This window comes from Chlorocebus sabaeus, chromosome 9 (assembly GCF_047675955.1).
Source record: "Chlorocebus sabaeus isolate Y175 chromosome 9, mChlSab1.0.hap1, whole genome shotgun sequence".
Lineage (NCBI taxonomy): Eukaryota > Metazoa > Chordata > Mammalia > Primates > Cercopithecidae > Chlorocebus > Chlorocebus sabaeus.
The window spans coordinates 125,739,145-125,757,725 of record NC_132912.1 but is presented as its reverse complement, the minus strand read 5'-3'; the positions used below and the strand labels follow the sequence as shown (position 1 = coordinate 125,757,725).

Genomic DNA, 18,581 nt, shown 5'->3' with positions numbered 1-18,581 from the left:
GTCTCTGCCCATCCTGAGTGAAGCTGTACACTTGGCTCAAAGGCCCTGCTGATCCACACAAGGGGGCATGAGGGAAATGGCTGAACTCCAACAAATCACTTTATGCAGGACTGAATCCCCAACACACATCAGAGACAATTAAACGAGGCAGAGTGGACTTAAAGGTAAAATGTCATCCCCCAACATGCCTGTGATGACGAGTTTTGCTTTACACAAGCCTTTTTAAGTAAATTATATTAATTACCAACATTCAAAAACATCCAACATTCAAGAGTTCTGAATCTCGTTTATTAGATAGCACAGAAATAACAGGTCTAGATTATATTACAAAAAGAGCTCAAACTGTTCAGATACAGCAACTGGGCTTGCTAGGAGACAGAAGGGGGAATTCTTCAGACTACTGTACAGGGACACAAAGACTCCTCATCCTAAACAAAGTATTAAGGTACATAGACAAGTTTCTTGTAAAAGAGAGAAATCCACAGTAACTCTAACACATCCCTTAAGGAATAAGCATGTATTTGTAGGAAGCAAACAAAGCTTTCCATAGAGAAACCACTTTCACAGGATGATTAGGTGGACCTGCAATGAAGAAAATACATTTCAACAGATGGGTTCAGACTTACACCAAGTTTTCACTGAAACACTTTAAAAAAAAGACCCTTCTCTGTATCAAAAGAATTTTTAAAAAATACATCACGGATAAAATAAATGTCAGAAAAGGTCCAAGTCCTATTCAGAGACATACATTTGCAAATTAATAAGAATTTTAAAGTTTGACAACAAAAATATCATTTGGAACTACCTAGAATAGGCCAAGCTAAGTTCGTGTTCTGCTTTAGTGCATTACATTGAAATGAATCTCATTCTCACTATAATTTTTTTCTTTTTAACCTTAATCACGAGCGGCTGGTCAACTGAAATGGACATGAGAACTATATAAATGTCAGAGAAATATGTAAACCTCATTAATGTTTCCAAAAATTCATTTAGGGATAGAAACAGGTCCAAATAGATGCCTGTCTAAATGCACTGCAATTACGTTACAATTATTTTTCCAAATACACAGATATGCTCTGTCTTTTCTCAGCTCATTACTGACTCAAACAATTTGCCCTTCTGGGATCAATTGTTTGCTAATAAATAATTGTTTACAGTCACAAAATGATATTAGGAGGTTTTCTTATTAGTTTTCCTTCTGCACCCTAATAAGATTGAAAACTAGCTGATTCCCAAGAGTCTAACCTTAACCTCGCTTTGTTTAACAGCCCAGGAAATGATGAACCATCTGCTTCAGAAAATAATGGACGGCCAAGAGGAAATATTGTTTAATTGTAGATTAACCTCCTCATGAAGCAGTCTGAAGCAGCTTTAGAATTAGCAACTATAACCAGCAAAAGAAACAAATGGCTCATGAGTGTTTTCCTCTACCATTTAAGGTCCAGAAAGAATGCAAAGGGATTTTGATTACATTTATTTACAAACATTTATTTCCACAGTGGAAACAAAAAATCATCAAGGTCAAAACTGATTCTCAAAACTGCAGTCACTGCCCTCCAATTTTGTTTGCCCAAATACCTTTAATGCAGCAAACCATCAAACCATCTCATGCACTTAAGAAAGTGTTTATTTAAAAAAAAAAAAAATTCAAAAACCTCTTTTCCATTATTTTCAGGTTGTTATAATATTAAAATTAGCATTTTCCCTGGTTTCTTTAATAGTAATAAATCCACCATTGGGGAGTACGAATTGTTTTATTATCATCAACATGGCACTTAAGTAAATGAAATCTTGTCAAGTACATGGTGACCTACAAGTTCAAAAGAAAAAAAGAACAGCATGAGATCAAAATGGCCAGCCAGGACAGGAGATACAAAAGTGACAGATTAAATGCAAACACAGTCCTTTATCCAACAGGCTTCACATGCTAAGACTTTTCTAAAGTCAAACCTATAAAAGCATATCTGATATGGAATATTTAATACTCTGCCCCCTCTCAGAGGCTCAACCAATCAGCAAAGGTACCACACCCAATTTAACTCAGCAAAGTATAGGAATCCTGAAAACATTCAGTTATTCCACAAATATGTATCAAGAACTTCCTTTAAGGGCCTGGGGAGAGGGGACAGGGAACTGGGCAAGGACACTTGGGGTAGATATTTTATAGTTTAACACATGCCGAAGTATCAGATTTCCCTTAAGCCTGGTGGAGGTAATTAAATAAAAAGCTTTGCCCTGTTGGTATCAAAAAATGTAAATGACTCTTCTCAGTCAACAGTTACAACCAAGAACCAAAGACATCTACGAAAATTTCAAAACTAAGGAAATTTGCAATTCCAGGCAAGGCCATATTACTCTGGGTTTCCAATAAGACCTGAAGGTCATTTACTTTGTGTTAATATTAAAGAAACAACCTCTGTGGAGAGGAAAGATTTTTGGCAGTTCAAATTCTTAAACATCTTAAATAGAATTTACTAAAATAAATTATTCTTGAATTCCTCAACTTAATTTTGAAGCAATGAGCTGGTAATAACTCCAGAGATTCAAATAATAGAGCCTATTCAAGAAGAATGAGAGTTTGACATTCTTCTGTACAAAACAACTAGGCACAATTTTATCCATCAGACGTCTATCAACCTACGGATATTGAAAGCTTGGGAGAACATGATAACATCAACTCCAACCCTACAGTCAGCTGTAATATCGAGCAGGCATCAACAATGCTATTCATGAATTTAGAAAAATTAATAAATCCTGGGTTGAATGCAAGAAAAGGCTCAAATACAGGTGAAGCATACTCACTTGGGTTTTGTTTCTGCATCTGTCACTTGGCGAATGAAGATACCATCTTCAGGATGTTCCGTGTCATCCATTTCATACATATATGATGATGCTATTGCAAGTGTAGTCCCATCATTACTGAAGGCAAGTGATGCGATGCTCGTGGGGTACCGATGGAACTGGCACAGTCGCTTTTTGTTAAATGGATCCCAAATATTTACAAAGCCATCAGAACCACCTGGAAGTAATTTCAAAATAGTTAAAATGGTTAACACCAGATACAGAAATAACCATTATCTTAACGGTTAATTTTTAAGGTCATGGAAATTACATTTCCATAAAGCATTGTATAGATTTTTTCTCACTAAATACCATAAAAAGCAAGTACCAAATAATATAATAATTAAATATAGGTCAGCATGCCATACTTTACCTGTGGCAAATGTATTGTGGATATTGTGAAAAGAAATGGCATTGACTGGGTAAATCTGCTCAATATTATTTTCTTTTAGTCTGTGACATTTGAAGGCATACTTCTTCTTCTGTACCTCAGGGCTTGGGTCCAAATACTCAACTGCCACTCGGCCTTCAATAGAGCTTAATACATAACCCTGCCAAGAGAGAACCAGAGGGAAAAAATGGTAAATTCCAGCTTCCAAAAACAAGGTGCTAATTCCCAAATTCAACCCACACTAAAGAGTGACTATTTCAGAAATGAGAAGTACAGCAGGCTTTAATGAAGTCTTTAGGCTGTACTAACATAGTTACGATGACTTTAAAAAGAAAATAAGACTGGCATCACTCGCTTTCCTCACAGGTACCAGGGCCTTGCACATTACAATAAAAAATGTCTAGTTATTTCATCAAACCTAAACAAAATTTAAAGTGTTTTAGTGTCGCTTATTTGTTGTCCTGTTGTCCTGCCCAGCAGACTCAAATTTGTTCCCTCAGTTAAAATATATTCTTCTATGTTCTGTGCCTCTTCATCACGAACAACTGTTAAGAATTGTGTTTCCTTCATTGGGGGTATCAATAATCCAAATAAACTGGAACACCAGTCTTCCATCTCAGTCATGCTACTTCTTACATTTAGTACAGTAAGTCAGGTTTGCACAAGGACTTTCAGGGACATTCAAAAGTGGTTTACAATTTCAAACGTTTTCTCATCTTTCCTTGAAATGACAATATCTTAAAAAATAAGAGAGAACACACCAAATACAAAATCTATGATTTTTTAATCCTTCAAGGTATGAAAAAGATTTATTCCTGAAAACTGTTTATGAAGAAATAAGTCAGTCAGTAAAATCCGACTTTTTAACTGCCATTACAAAGTAGAAATAATCTTATAGAAAATATTAGATATAATGGCATTAAAATAATGTTCACAATGTAAGCATATTTTAATCACATATTTAAATCTCTGAAGTTTCATATAACTGCAATTCTTTATCATCAATGGAAACTTCCAATTTCCTAAAAAAAGGAACTGTGATCACCATTTGAGGTACTGGCCTTTGCAGGTTAAAAAGCCAAGAGAATAACATACCTGCTTCAAGTTCTACAACCACCAAAGGACAGCCATAAGATACCAAAGACACCTTCTATTTTTAATGACTTTTCCTCTTGCAAAATTTCTATTGCAACTGACCACACCACCATCTCCTCTTAAAACTTTAAGGACCTGAGGGAGGAGGGAGATCACTAATAAACAGGCTAATCTTATTTAGCGATGGAAGGGCACCCTGTACATCCATCATAAGAGGGGCCCTGCCTCTGTAACCTCAGTTGAGTTTAAGAAAAAAAAAAAAAAAAAGTTCTATTGTCAAACTGGGGAAAGAACCCTATAAGCATTAGGGTTACAAAAAGGCAAAAAGAAAACAGCAAATTCCATAAGCTTAAAATCCAGATACAAATTTCAATTCAGCATTTTGTAAACTGAAATATCTGCAAAGCCCTCTTTGATTCTGTATACCTATGAAGCATCCTGGACCAGGATCAACAAAAGATCAGAAGACCTCCTCTATTCAAACCACTTCCTGAGCAGATTACTTGGTCTCTCTGAACATCAAGGTCGTCTCTAAAATGGGGGTTAACGCACTTCCTTTTAACACATGGCTGTCAAAAATATCAAGGAATACACCTAACAGCAAATTCTAAATCACAACTGAAAAAAAAAAAAAAGAAGGCTTTAGGGGATAGTGGCCAAATCATTATAATATAAGATCATATTATTTTCAAATTCCAGAAAGAAGAGGGAGTATAGTTCAGTACCTGCTTGTTTGGAAACGCTCGTATGCAGCGAGTCTGGTATTTCAGGCTGGACTCCCTGCGCTGCTGCACGTAACCCATGTTCCGTAAGTCCCACACCAACACTCTGCGGCCTGCTGTTCCCACAATCAGCCGGTCTCCAGAGACTGAGAGGGTATATACCTTTGAAAAAAGACCAAAACTTGCTAAAAATCACCTACTTGCCTGAAAATGGCATTTTGCCCCAAAATAAAGTCCATCTGATCATAAAACCATAAAAAATTAGCTGACTGAATTCCCCAATCACAAGTAACAATTTTAGATACTGCAATTATTTAAACCAAGTTTGCACAAAATAGCAAACCCATGATGCTCTTCATACTTCACCAAGCATCATATAATGGTACATTCTAAGTAATTCTGTAAAGGAGCTTTTGAAGTCTTAATTCTCTCCATTACTAAAACAAATTAAACTATTTTTCCCAGCCTTCATGTTTCATTTAGAGACAACATAAAAGTGTAAAAAAAATTCAAGAAGGAGATAATAAAACCATAAAATAATTCAAGGTAGAATTTAATGGGTTTCTGGCTTTTCATAAAACAATCATTTTCAAAATTATTTTTCTATAATCACCTTTCAGAATATTTCATTTTGCAACTCTAAAAATCTTGATTTTTTCTCCCCCAGTTGTTACATGGAATAAATAGGCCTTTCCAGGAAGGGTGAGGGAGCCACCACTAATTAGATGTTTAGTAGCCTTTGGTGGCATATAAACTCAAAATTAAAAGACAAGACAGTGGTCTGACATACAACAAAGCAATTCTTGTGCCCTGACGTAATACTACACATTCAAGACAGAAGTTCAACATTAGGGAAAATTTTTTAAAGTAGTGTATCCCCTCTTTTTCCCCTCATAATGCCTTTCTTCAATATTAAACTTTCCACAAAAATTCCTTTATAATAAATCATAGAATTTCCTACAAGCAAACATTTAGTGGTTTATTTGTAAATATAATGTTACTTGGAAACAAAACAGAGGTAGCCAACTCATTAAAAAGGTGGCAAAAAAAATATTCTCCTGATCATGTTCAGTCACTTTTCAAAAATCCAGACTTGCAATTCACAACTGTGCTCTATTATTTTCAATTAATAAGAAACTCTAATCTGACTTAGCATTTTCAAACCTGAAGAACTGCCATAAAAAATGTAGAGGCCCCATGGCAAGGTAAGATATCTATTCAACATTCAGTACTTAAGCCATATGTTGTTAATAATCACTAGTATGTTAACCACATACCATCAGCTGAAGAAGAATCAAGTTACCAGCTGTAACAACGCCATGCCCCACCCCTCTCTAGAATCTGGCCCTAAAATTCAACAATTAATGTGACCAAGGGAAAAATAAGGAATTAAAATTAAGATTCAAAACAACAGATTTAATATAAGCAGATTTAAATGTGAGAAATGTTAAGATTTATCATAGCTTACTCAGAAAACAAAATGTTTGCAGTGAAATGAAAATTAATCTAAGATGTATAAAGTACCAAACTTTAAAAATAGAGAATCCAGAAAGAGATCGATTTATAATGGTATAATCATACTGGGAATTTTATCTTAAATCTTTACTATATAGGTGACACACAAGCTTCTAATAGTGCTTTCTATCCCCACTGATCATAAATCAAGTGAAACCACTGTCATGCTACTGACTAGGTATATACATTTATCAAAGAAAGTATTAAAAAAAGTGACATAATGAACCTTGCTGAACCAATAAGCAGCTTGATTCAGTGTGGCTGTCCATTATATGATATTCTGTCAGCAATTTATCACAGTTCTTAACATGTTACATACAACCATAAATCAAAACTAGAAACAATGCAATTATTTTATTCTGAACAAAGGTCTTGCCAGGAGTAGATTCGACTGTGATGTGACAAAAATAATGGCTCTTTGGATGCACTATTGTATATAATGATGGCTAACAGGAATTGAATAGTATATTTACGCTGAGGAAATAGACTCAAGTGAGGGATGCCTTTAAACTGCTAAAACAATCAATCTTTAAAATTAACTACCACCTGATAAAGTCTGATGAGGATACAGAAGGAATGCTCAATTACACTTTCATCATACAGATCAAAAGGTTAGAATAATACACAAAGTTTCGGTTTTAAAAAGCTTTGTTCGCTAAGAGCCTTGAAACTACATCTATCAGTATTAAAAAATAAATATATAAACAGTAGAAGCCAGGGAACATAAAACACCTTTCTCACTGAACTTGAAATGATAACCCATTTTGCCCTCTCAACAGTCAACTTAAAAGAAACCTCAGATAACAAATGAAAATAAGTGATGCTCCATCCAATTTTCTGGTTTGGGATGGAGTGTCAATTTAAGACAATCGAACAGTCTGCTAAATGACCTCTCTGAAAAGGCAGTGAGTTGCTTCTCAATTCTGCGATTTAAAGCATTAACAATACATGGAAGCAAATATAACAACTGACAAAAGTTGGCCCCAAATCCCAAAGTTAATTTTCTTTTGCATTAAAGCATTTCTATGTAGTTGGATTTATAAAATCGACTGTCAACTTTTCCCCCCATGTTGACTTTTCACCTTTAAATTCAACCAACATAGTCAGCAATCATGCATCAAGACAAAAATCCCCCCAAAACCATCAACTCCTGCAATGAATATATAGAGCCTACCTTTTCAGGCTGAGAGAAGGTCCCGGCATTACAAGGAGTTCTGGGATCCCACAATTTAACTGTCTGATCCCAACTTCCAGTGACCATCACATTCACTTCTGGACAGTATTCAACACATCTGATAGGGGCATCATGGGTCCCAACAAGATTTTCTATAGGAAATAAAAAGTGGGGGGGAATCCCCAACATCTAGCTTACTACCTTTACTAAAGATTCCTAAAATAAACAATTAAAAGAAACATTCATTCAACTGGAATCAATTTGCCTCATCCAACCCCATGGAAATGTCTACAGACAGAAAAATCTCTCCATGACTACAAAGTTATCCACTCCTCTGTTCACCTTACAGTGCACACTTCACATGACTCACTAGTATGGCACATACCAAAGGCTGTCTTGAATTTCAGATTACATTAAAGCAGTGGCATGTCTGTTATCTTCCTCACTTGATTCTAGATTTCCTATCAAGAACTGCGTTTAACTCTGTGATCTCTGCCGGTATCTAGTGCAAGCTCTGGTACAGGCTAGGTGCTCAAGAAACATCTGTTGAATGAACAAATGAATGGAGAACTCTGGTCTTCTGGATCAACAACATTTATGTTGAACATTAAGCCAATGCTGCTAAGAAACTTATTTACATGGCTAAAGGGTTATGAGAACGGGGAGTGAAGTCCTCTCATTATTCTACCTGGTTCCACTGTGGTTCAAATTTTCAATAGACATTTTCCTTCTTTTCAATTTGAACCTTCCCACCATATCTCATTTATTCCTTCAACATCTACATACCAGAACCTGTGCCAACTGCTAAGGATATAGGAAGGAACAATATAGAGTCCTGACCTTCAAACAGTAAGGTTGGTCTCAGCACTCTGGGAGGCCAAGGTGGGCGGATCACAAGATCAAGAGTTGAAGACTACCCTGTCAACATAGTGAAACCCCGCCTCTACTAAAAAATACAAACAATAGCTGAGCATGGTGGCACGCACCTATAGTCTCAGCTACTCGGGCGGCTGAGGCAAGAGAATTGCCTGAATGCGGGAGGCAGAGGCTGTGGTGAGCCAAGATCACACCACGGCACTCCAGCCTGGGCAACAGAGCAAGACTCCATCTCAAAAAAAAAAAAAAAAAAAAAGAAAGAAAGAAAGAAAGAAAGGATTTCATGAAGTTTGGCAGTGACTTTCACAGAATAAACTGCTAATTCTCTATGTAACACTGAAAATCGAGAAGTTTGCTTTTCAATGTTTCTCCCTACCCCCCCCACCCCCAAGTTTCTGAACAAATAGAACCTAGATCTCCAAGCTTACTTATTACACAGGGTAAGCTACTGGCAAACAAAACCAAATACCTGCAGTATAAGTTACAGACCAAAGTAACTTTCATGCAAAAGCCTCTTCTAATTGGGTGCTTAGTTTTTTTGACAAAATGTGGCCATCCTCCAACCATTCGCCCGTTGCTCAACTCATCTTCTATCTAGTCGTATCTCCGTACCAACCTATCTCCTTAGGATATCTGTGTCTGATGAATATCCATGCAAACAAACGCTCAGCTAGACAGCTCTATGCATGTGGGTTCCATTCCAATCTCTACACTGTCCCAATGTCACCAAAAAAATTTGAGTAAGTCATTTCATATCTGGACCTCTAAGAAATTACTTAACTGAAAGGAAATGTATCATCTAGTTACTCATCCAAAAACTGCAACTGAAACATATTTTGCTAAATAACTATAACAAACACAATTAATATAGACACGATTGCCTATTTTTTGTCAGGTTTTAAATCTACCTTTAGCTTCTGAAAACTAAATTCGTTTCTGAAAACTGAACTCTCAAAACATCAGCATTGTAGTGGAAAATCCTAATGAAACGTTGGCCAGTCTGGGATCCAGCCCACCTCTAAGAACAAAATAAAGGCCAAATAAGTAAGTGTCAATTTATGTAAACACTGACAATGGTGACCACAACTGGCTTTCCTGCAAAAAATATATGCATAATGTTCTGTAATCAGTAACTCAATGGTTATCATTTAAACAAAAAAATCCTAAATTCAAGCTACCTGTACTTAAGCAACTTGGTAATTAAGCAATTTAGGAACTACTCTTTCTACACAAACATTTGTACTTTAGAACACTAGTCAAGAAAACAAACTGGTAAAGATATTGTCACATTACCTTGATCAGTGTTCAAATCATGCATTTTCAATTGATGATCTAGTCCTCCACTCCAGGCATGCGTTGGATCCTATAAAACAGTTTTGAACCATTTAAAAACTAGAACTTTTGAAAGGGTTTCAACGTTCTTATTTCTACAAGCAAGTGTTCAGTTTATGCTGAGGATATGCACTGGGCTCAACTATTCATGCTAAACAAACCAAAAAAACAGCATAAAAAAGCAAGTGGTCACTAAACTCCTGTGTCAGGAAATTAAAGGAGGGCTGCTTTATTCTAGCCAACACGCTAGCTGAGGGTAAACACATTTCCCCTAAACGGTTTCGTTCAATACGGCAGCCAAAACAGTATTGTTGCAAATAAAATGATCATTTATGTTCAGAAAGTTTACAGAGTTACTCCACAAGCCTTTAATGGAGAGGGGAAACGGAGTTTCCAATGTCTGCATATCCCCAAACCTAAAACGGTACCGGTTCAAGGCAGGTGCTCCTGAAAAGCTAAAGAACTGTCTAAATAACCCCACCGACAGACGCCTCTACCCAACACTGGAAAAGAAACGCTCCTAACGTGGAGAATCGTAACACAGGCAGAGGGCCGGAGCGGGGCGGGAGGGCACCTACGTAGAAGGCGCAGTCCAGGACAGCGCCGGTGTGCTGGTACTTGAGCCGCATGGAGTTGGCCGGCACATCGTAGAGGCGCACGGACGTGTCCCAGGAGGAGACAAGCAGGAACTGGGAGGTGTTGGGGCTGAACTTCACCGAGGAGATGCCATCCTCGGGTGGCTGGTTTAGCTTGAACTCGTTAGAACCGGTCATCTGCAGAACAGGGGCCCAGTCAGAGTCCCCAAGGGTCCCGCGGGCTGGGGCTGCGCACGGATAGCCTGGCGGTGGGGAACCCCAGAGGGAGGGGCCGAGACGACGACCGCGAGGACTCTCTGCGCCTGCGCCGAGCACTAGCCCGCCAAGGTCGGAACTCGTCCCCTCATCCGGCCCTCGCCGCGCCCAAACCGGCCCGGCAGGCACCGCAGTCCCCCTAAACCCAGCCCGGCCTGCAGCGATGCCCGGACCCCAGACCGTTCCCTTTCCCTTCTCCCGGGTCCCGTCGCCCCGGACACTCCTAAAAATAAAGGGAAAACAATAGAAATGAAATGGGATCCCCTGCGAACGGAACGGCCCTGCCAGTTGCAGACCCGGGAAGTCCCTGGAGAGTCCGCTCCCGCACACGGTCGCCTCGCCTCCCTACCTTGGGCTCCCCTCAGAAACAACGTTTCCACTACTCGCCGCTCACTACCACCACCGCCGCCGCCGCCGCCTCCTTGCTTCCCTCAGAGCACTCGCAGGCTAGGCGAAGGAGGCGCAGAGGAAGCTCCAGCGTAGACCTGCCATTGGCTGATTTCAAACGCCAACGACTCAGTCTAGGCGGCCGATTGGTCCGCTCAGCTGCCCAGCATCGGTCAACCTAGTCATCCTGTTCCGGCTCAAAGGGAAACCGCTGCTTTTCCGATCACGTGGGCTCATTTTACCACTTCGCTGAGGCAACGGCGTTCGAGCTGGACGCGTGGAAACTACAACTCCCAAGGACCATCGCGCCAAGGCTCTGTTCACGCCCTCTCCCGCCCGCGTATGGCATTCTGGGAAAGGTAGTTTTCGGGGGGGGGGGGCTGACGCGCTGCCCGCCCTCTGCATAGAAAGCGGGAAAGATCTTTGCAACTCTGTCTGTGGCGCCCTCCCCTTTAAGTTAGTCTCTGAAACACAAGAATCCCATTTTGGTCAATACTTCCATAGTGCTAAAGTTTTCTCCCTATCCCTGGATGTGCACACGCCCGTGAAGCTAACGAAAAGTTGATGTAGAGAAGGAAATATTTGCTCTAATCAATTAACTGCATTATTTTGCCTTGATTTTTTTTTTCTCATTTCTTTGGAGTTTCCACCTATAAACCAGCGTCTCTCATTTCCCATTGTCTCAAGTTCTACTGAAGAAACCCGTTCATATTTATATTATGCTTTATCTCTCCACCCCATCTTTCCACAAACATTTATTGAGTCTCCGCTGGTGCCAGGCCTGGTGAGAGGCTCTGGAAAGATGCATGTAAACAGACCAGCCTTTGCCCTGGAGGAACCCCCCTTCAGAAGGGTGAACAGCCTGGGAGACGGTGCTCTGCAATGTGTTAAAGCTCCCACAGCTTCTTTTAGAGCTGCTTATTGAAGGATCCTAAAACAACAGCTACAAGCCTATCCCCTTCCACTCTGTCCTGCCACTCCCCAAAGTTGCAGGCTCAGTGTGCTCCATTTACTGTTTTCTAGAATCCTCTAGAAATGAGGATCAAGAAGGTTGCTTGAGTAATGAGAAATTATTTTATCTCCATGAAAGAAAAGCAGTAGTTAATCAGTAGAACAAAGTGACTGAGTGATTCTTGAATGTCAAAGTTCACTGAAAAATTTCAATTTAATCGATGCTTTAACTGCATTTTCACTGCCTTTTGTAAAAGAAAAATATATATTGTTTTATTTGATTTTGTATGAAGTGAGAGAAAATTGTTGGGGTTAAAGTGATTAACTTTTAAGGGACATTAATGAGAAAGTGTTGATGATCTTTATGCATTCACACACCCTGAACTGGATGCACATCTTTGTATGATTCCTGACACAATAAACACACAACAGCAACCTTTCTGCCCACTGCATTGATGATATTACTGCTGAAAGACTCTTGCCCTCCTTCCTTGCCAGTCTGGTACTTGGTTCTCTATCTCTTCTCTTTCCACAAGTTAATGGCTGAATTCAAAATTTTAAAATGCAGTTCCTTACTTCCATTCTAACTTTAGCTAAATAATTTTACCTCCTGACTTATCTGGTTCCTTCTCCCAGTTGTTTATTTAATTATATTATTGTTCCAAGATTCTGAGCATGAATTACCCACTAATAAAATCTAAGTGTATTTCATTATCCAGTGTGTGTATGATTCAGGTCCCTCTGGGCATGCAGTTGCAGCCCAGCTCGATTTGAGTTTTAAGAAACGTCAATCTTTTAAATCCAGTTTAGAGGCTGAAAGGAGGCTGATGATTTTGCTGATTATTCAAATGAATTGATAGTCTTGAGACAGGAAATCTGGCAACAATGGAGTCCTGAACAACATTTAAATCCAAATGCAAAGTGTGTGTGTGTGTGTGTGTGTGTGTGTAAAACTTAGTTATCTGTAAGAGAGGAATTTCTAAAAACTAATTATACTGTTGGATCACAGTTGACAGCTAGTTTCTGGATTAGTAAAAAGAATGAAATAAACACATCATGACAAACTGGGAAAGGATCATTCCCTAAAATTTTAAGGGCACAGATCACTGTCATTAAGTGACTGAAATGGGTATAAGAAACCATTTTCTATGAGGGAAATCTACAGAGGATACAGTGACCCAACACTGTTAAAACCATGATCTCTTGTAAAAACTGTAATCTGTTGAAATGCAAACAAAAATGATATGGATGGCATATTCCTATAGAAGCAGTTCTTTGGACGCAGTTTTTTTTTTCGTGGAATATTCAAAGAACATTAGAAAAAATTTTAAAAGTCATCTGGAGCAAAAGAATTTCATTGAAATGAAGTATATGTATACGATAAATCACAAGAAAACGGATCCACTGTCTCTTTTATCTGACTACCCAATAGCATAGTTTCCCAGCATGTACTAGGGCCCAGTAAATATTTACTGATGTAAACTCAGTTGAAATAAATGTAATTGAACTAACCTAGTGTCAGCAGATGTGTTCTTGGGTAACATCCTTCTGACATCACCTTGGAATAGATGGTGATTTTTATGAAATCTAATGTGAGGAGAAAAAATATGATCTCAAAATGGACAACATCAGATAGAATATTTTTGGCCAGTTTACAAAAACACTACGAGTTACATAGACGTTTACAGATATCCCGTATATATTCACAAAATGTGGATAATTTCGATGCCTTGCAGCTCAGAGTCAACTCTCACACGCAAATGTTTTCCTTCTAGCGGATGAGATAGGGCCTTAGCGCTGCGGACTCCAGGTTCCTTTGCATCCGCTCTGCGGGGCCAGAGGCCAGAGGCAGGCGGACGGAGGAGCTCGCCTCAGGTGGTGCTGAACCACCGGCTTCCTCCAAGCTCAGGCTTCCTTTTCCGACGTTTTGCCAAGAACAGGTGGCTGCAATCTAACGGGAGCGAGAATCTGCAATTTGCATGACACTCCCGCGGCTATTCTCTCGGTGCAGCGCCCTCCCAGCCCCTGCGCGGCCGCAGGTGTCAGGGCAAGGAAGTCCGTGGGCGGCCCCGCCGCGCGTCACGGTTCCATTCAGAGCAAGCGGCCGCGTGCTAGCCGGCGATCCAGCCACACGCTGAACCAATGCAAACTATTAACAACAAAAGAGTGTAGGGAAGCGCCTTTGCCTCCCTCGCCTTTTTTGCCTGGTACCGGTTCTCGGATCTCTCCTGAGCCGAAGTACTGCCTCACCGCTCCCAGTTTCCTCTCTGCGTGGCACACATAACTCCGCCACCGGCGGGGTAGCTGGGCGCAGCGACAATCTCGTAGCGCCAAACTCGCGGCGAGCAAAGTGGAGGCTTTACCAGGTACAAGCAGCGCCATCGCCTGCTTTATACCCCTGGAGAGGAAGTGCGCGGCACAGGGGACGTCGTAGCGTGACCTGCTGTGGCCAAGCTCAAGGCGAGCCCAGTGCTGGGATATATGCCGCTGGGCACCCGGCTCGCTCGTTCCCGGAAGGCAATCGCTTAAGTGGCGAGGCCTGCCTCCCTGTCTTTGTCTTTCTCCGCGCGGGCTCAGGAGCTGGATTCCAGCCGCAGTGCACCCCAGCCGGCGCGACGATTCTGGGCGAAGGAGGGAGAGTGGGCGGGCAGCTCCAGCCACGTGCAGTCTGGGCGGCGCCAAGGTCCCGATCTTTAACCCCTGACCCCAGTCCCACCCTCCACGTGGCGCGAGCCAGACTTCTGCAGAGAGACGCATGCAAGTTTTTTCACCGAAAAACCTGAAAACCTTCCGTGCGTTATCATGCCGGGCAATTAATCCCACCAAAGTTAGCAAAGATGTTTAAAATGTTTTATTTTTTTCTCTTTAAAAATATTTACAGATCTGAACTCTCCCCTTTTCGTCCCTACCCATCCTCGGGATGAGGGAAACGAAAAGAAGCAATTAGGTAATTGTCCAAAGCCTCTGAGGACCTGGTTTGGCCGAGCGTGTATGCATGTACATATATACAGGTGTATATATGGGGGAGGAGTGTACCTGGTTTTGTAGGTGTTTTCCTGATTTTTTTTTTCCTACCAACCAGAGGCTGTCTGGCCAAAACTCCCTTTCCCAACACCACCCGAGAACATCCCACTCCGAATGGTTTTCAAAGCGTACTGGTTGGGTCTAGGTAGAAAGCAGGCTCTCTGACCTAGGGAATGCCGATAAATACCCGAAACAATCAAAACAAAAAGTAGGGCAGAGGCCATAAATAAGAGCTAATGAATACACATAGTGTATTTCTTCATATTTCTGGAAACACGCCGCCTTGCTCCGGAGCCCTGCTTACAGTGCAGTCCGCGCCCGGCTCTGCGGGCAGCTGGAGGCGGCCCAGGGCGCAAGCTGGCGGCGCGGTGAGGCGGGCGGGTCAGTAGTCGAGCTTGTTGTAGAGGTTATAGAGAGGTAAGGCCGAGAGGTTGCTGCCCGGGTAGTAGAGCGGCGCGGGAAAGGCGAGCGAGCGCGGCACCGGCACGCGCAGCAGCGAGCTGTCCCGGAACACCAGCGGCATGCCCACCAGAGTCTGCGCCGACGCGTGCGCCATGTTGGCCGCCTCCAGCTCGGCCGAGAGCTGCCGCTTCCACTTGTTGCGGCGGTTCTGGAACCAAGTCTTGACCTGGGTCTCTGTGAGCTGCAGGCTGGAGGCGAGGCAGGCGCGCTCCGAGCTGCTCAGGTAGCGCTTCATGTCGAAGGTGGACTCGAGCTGGTACACCTGGCTGCGCGAAAAGACTGTGCGCGTCTTCTTCTTGGCCGCGCCAGCCTGCCGCTCGGCGCCGCCGTCCCGCGGCCGCTCGGACCCCGGCGAGGGCGAGCCTGCGGGCAGGAGCCTCTCTTTCTCTTCTTTAAAGTCCGAGTGCGAAGGTGAGAGGAAAGACGTGCGCTCCGAGCCGCCCGGGCCCGAGCCTCCGCTGCCCTTGGGGGTACCTGAGAAGAGCAGACAGGAAGGCCATGGAGTTGGTTGGGGAGCCTCGGAGACCGACAGCTCTCCCTGGGACCATGCAGTTGGCAAGCGCCTGCCGCCTTGGTCCCACCTTACCAATCCCCTCCTCTTATCCCTCACTGGCTCCCCAAACCCAGCACCCCATCCCTTAAAAGCGACAAGAGAAAGACCCAGCTACTTGGAGTATGGGGTCTCTGTGCTCCCACCTTTAAGAACGGGCCAGGGGCAACAGGGAGAGGAGGTCTGGAGTGGAGGGGGAAACATTAACACGGTTTTAAAAGGCGAATTTGCCTTGTAGTAACTGAGCTGGAAGAGTTCCTCGAGCTTTATAGGGTGGCATCATTTCACAGGCCATTTGTTTGGAAATCACGCTAAGGACTAACGCAGGGCTCCCCTTCGTCAAATGTTGTAAAGAGGAACCATCTCTGAAACGCACCATTGTCAATCATCTTGGAGTGCTAATCATTCCAAGGAGGAGAGAGAGAGAGAAAGGCAGAGATACGGAGCGAGTGAGGAAGAAGACGCAGAAAGAGATTACGGTAGAGACAGACTGCCCAGACCTGACTTGCAGATCTCCACCTCGTGTCCGGAAAGAAAGCACCAGATGTGCAAAGTGATTGAGGATAGCCGGGTGTACGGCCGGCCGCGTGTCCCTCTCGCTGAGGTCCACTCTCTTTAACAACTCAACCTTCCCCAAGAAGCCCAAGCCCACACTGGTTTGTGTTCGCCTCCTCCCGAGGGCCCACCGGGCGGAGGAGGCACCACAGTGCGCGCCCCTCTCCTCGCGGTCCCGAACCCCAGGCTGCCGCAGCTCTGGCCAGAGGGGGCCCGGCGCGGGAGTCTTGGCGGGGCGCTCAGCCTCCCTCCCCTCGCGCTTGCTGGCTGCCACACTGGCGACGTACGATCCTTACCCAGGCAAGGAAAAGGGATGGGGGGATGGTGCTTGGGGCCCTGCTCCTTAGGGCCGTGCGGGTCTGGGCAGAAGCAGGCGGGCGCCTTCCAGCCGTCGTCCGGCTCCTCCTCCTCCGAGGACACGGATAGGCTGCGCTTCCTTGCTGGCCAGCCGACGGGCTCCCGCGGTGCCTCCGAGGGGCCCCCGCCCAGGATGGACTGGATGGTGAAGCTGGAGACGCCACTGGCCGCCGGACAACCCTTGCCCGCATCTTCTTTGCTGCCCATCCTGGGTTCATAAGAAATTGGAGGAAACCAAGAACTCCCTTTAGAGACGATCTGGGTGATCTGGGTGATCTGGTTGGAAGGTGGTGCAGCAGGCAGGCAGCGGGGAGGGGCGGGGAGGGAATCTAGGGGGAGGGGGCGCCGAGGCTGGTGAGGCGTCCCTTCTGCGCGAGGGACGCGAGGGCACCGGACGGCTGCGCAGGGGTTCCTGCCCGCCCGGCTCTGGGTGCGCCCGCCCAGCCCCGGTGCAAATGCCCCTTCCTCGCCCGCCAGCTCGCCGGGTCTCCGGCGGCGCGGAGGCGGCGCGGCCTCATTTGCATAGAGGTTACCCGAACGCGGCCAATCGCAGCGCCGCCGAGAGGCCCCGGAAAATTTCAAAACGCTCCGGCCAGGCATACAGCGCCGGTGCACCCCCAGAGCGCGCCGAGGGCCGGGCGGGCATCAGCGGCATCTAACCAGGGGCAGCCAGGGCTGAAAGCAATGTAGATTCTAGCCCGAGTTCCTGACGGCTGCGGCGACTCCGACCCCTTGAGCACCTTGGACCCCTCTCTCCAGAGGCAGGGGCGGTGCGGAACTCGGAGCTTGAGTGGCTCGACGCCTCCCAGGGGCTTGTACAGGCTGCTCCACGATCCTCCCCCAGCCCTCCACCCCTTCTAGCCCCAGTGGGCGGGCCGAGCCGGCACTCCCGGGACCGTGGCGTCCTGCGTGGGGGTGAGGTGGGTTAGGAGCAGGTGTCTGCAGGAAGACGCTCATTCTCTCCAGCATGGCCAGTAGCCCTTGGAGCAGACAGTCCCCTTCCCCGTCTGTAGACTTCATCCCTGTCACAGGTCCTACGGAACTACAGGATCTTTTGTGGGAGGGAAGAAGTCCTAAGACCTCTAGTTGAGATCTGGGTTCAAATCCCGGCATAACTATTTACACACTGCGTGAACTTACACAACTCTGATACCGATTAAAGCCTCTCTGCCCTCCTAGTCGAAAATAACTTCTCGGATTGCCTCAGGTAGGGATGGAAAGCCTCGAAGCACTAGCAGCGCATAGTAGGTACTCCATAAATCTGGCGGGGGAGCCCCACCGCCTTTAAGCGAATCTGTGTTTTTGTTTTTGTTTTGTAAATATTGACAGTTTCGGAACTGCTGCAGAAATAGATGCTTTGCTCCCAAGAAGAAGAGAAGGAGCTGGTGACAGGACTCAGTTTTAGAATTGGGCAGAGTCGACTCAAATCTCGGCTGGGTGATCTTGGGGAAGATATTTGGAAATTCTGAGCCTCGGTTTCTTTATTCCTAAAATTGGA

The 18,581-nt window shown here is 44.0% G+C and overlaps 2 protein-coding genes across 3 annotated transcripts; both read right to left on the bottom strand.

The window, feature by feature from the left end:
• Positions 1-266: 266 nt before the first annotated feature.
• On the bottom strand, positions 267-11,300 carry BUB3 (BUB3 mitotic checkpoint protein). Of its 2 annotated transcripts, none has more exons than XM_038009675.2 (8): positions 11,147-11,300; positions 10,525-10,719; positions 9,908-9,977; positions 7,739-7,890; positions 5,053-5,211; positions 3,215-3,392; positions 2,803-3,019; positions 267-1,810 (listed from the first exon to the last, which is right to left on the bottom strand). In XM_038009675.2, exons 2-8 carry the CDS (start codon positions 10,717-10,719, stop codon positions 1,795-1,797), a joined length of 987 nt encoding a protein of 328 aa, XP_037865603.1. In that variant the 5' UTR covers positions 11,147-11,300; the 3' UTR covers positions 267-1,794. The 2 variants fall into 2 exon arrangements, with proteins under 2 accessions (XP_037865603.1, XP_037865604.1); XM_038009676.2 differs by having other exon boundaries at positions 267-582; positions 11,147-11,273.
• A 3,662-nt stretch (positions 11,301-14,962) lies between these two features.
• HMX2 (H6 family homeobox 2) lies at positions 14,963-17,630 on the bottom strand. The gene is made up of 2 exons (XM_007964323.3): positions 17,023-17,630; positions 14,963-16,095 (listed from the first exon to the last, which is right to left on the bottom strand). Exons 1-2 carry the CDS (start codon positions 17,288-17,290, stop codon positions 15,542-15,544), a joined length of 822 nt encoding a protein of 273 aa, XP_007962514.2. The 5' UTR covers positions 17,291-17,630; the 3' UTR covers positions 14,963-15,541.
• Between the last annotated feature and the right edge of the window lie 951 nt (positions 17,631-18,581).

Excerpts from the sequence above, each read along its gene's own strand:
- HMX2 (XM_007964323.3), bottom strand. The coding sequence starts at position 17,290 with ATGGGCAGCAAAGAAGATGCGGGCAAGGGTTGTCCGGCGGCCAGTGGC. Across the intron at positions 16,096-17,022 it reads CATCCCTTTTCCTTGCCTGG|GTACCCCCAAGGGCAGCGGA; the intron begins GTAAGGATCGTA and ends TGCTCTTCTCAG.
- BUB3 (XM_038009675.2), bottom strand. The coding sequence starts at position 10,719 with ATGACCGGTTCTAACGAGTTCAAGCTAAACCAGCCACCCGAGGATGGC. Across the intron at positions 5,212-7,738 it reads CCTTCTCTCAGCCTGAAAAG|GTATATACCCTCTCAGTCTC; the intron begins GTAGGCTCTATA and ends CTTTTTTCAAAG. Across the intron at positions 3,393-5,052 it reads GAGCGTTTCCAAACAAGCAG|GGTTATGTATTAAGCTCTAT; the intron begins GTACTGAACTAT and ends CTCTCTTGGCAG.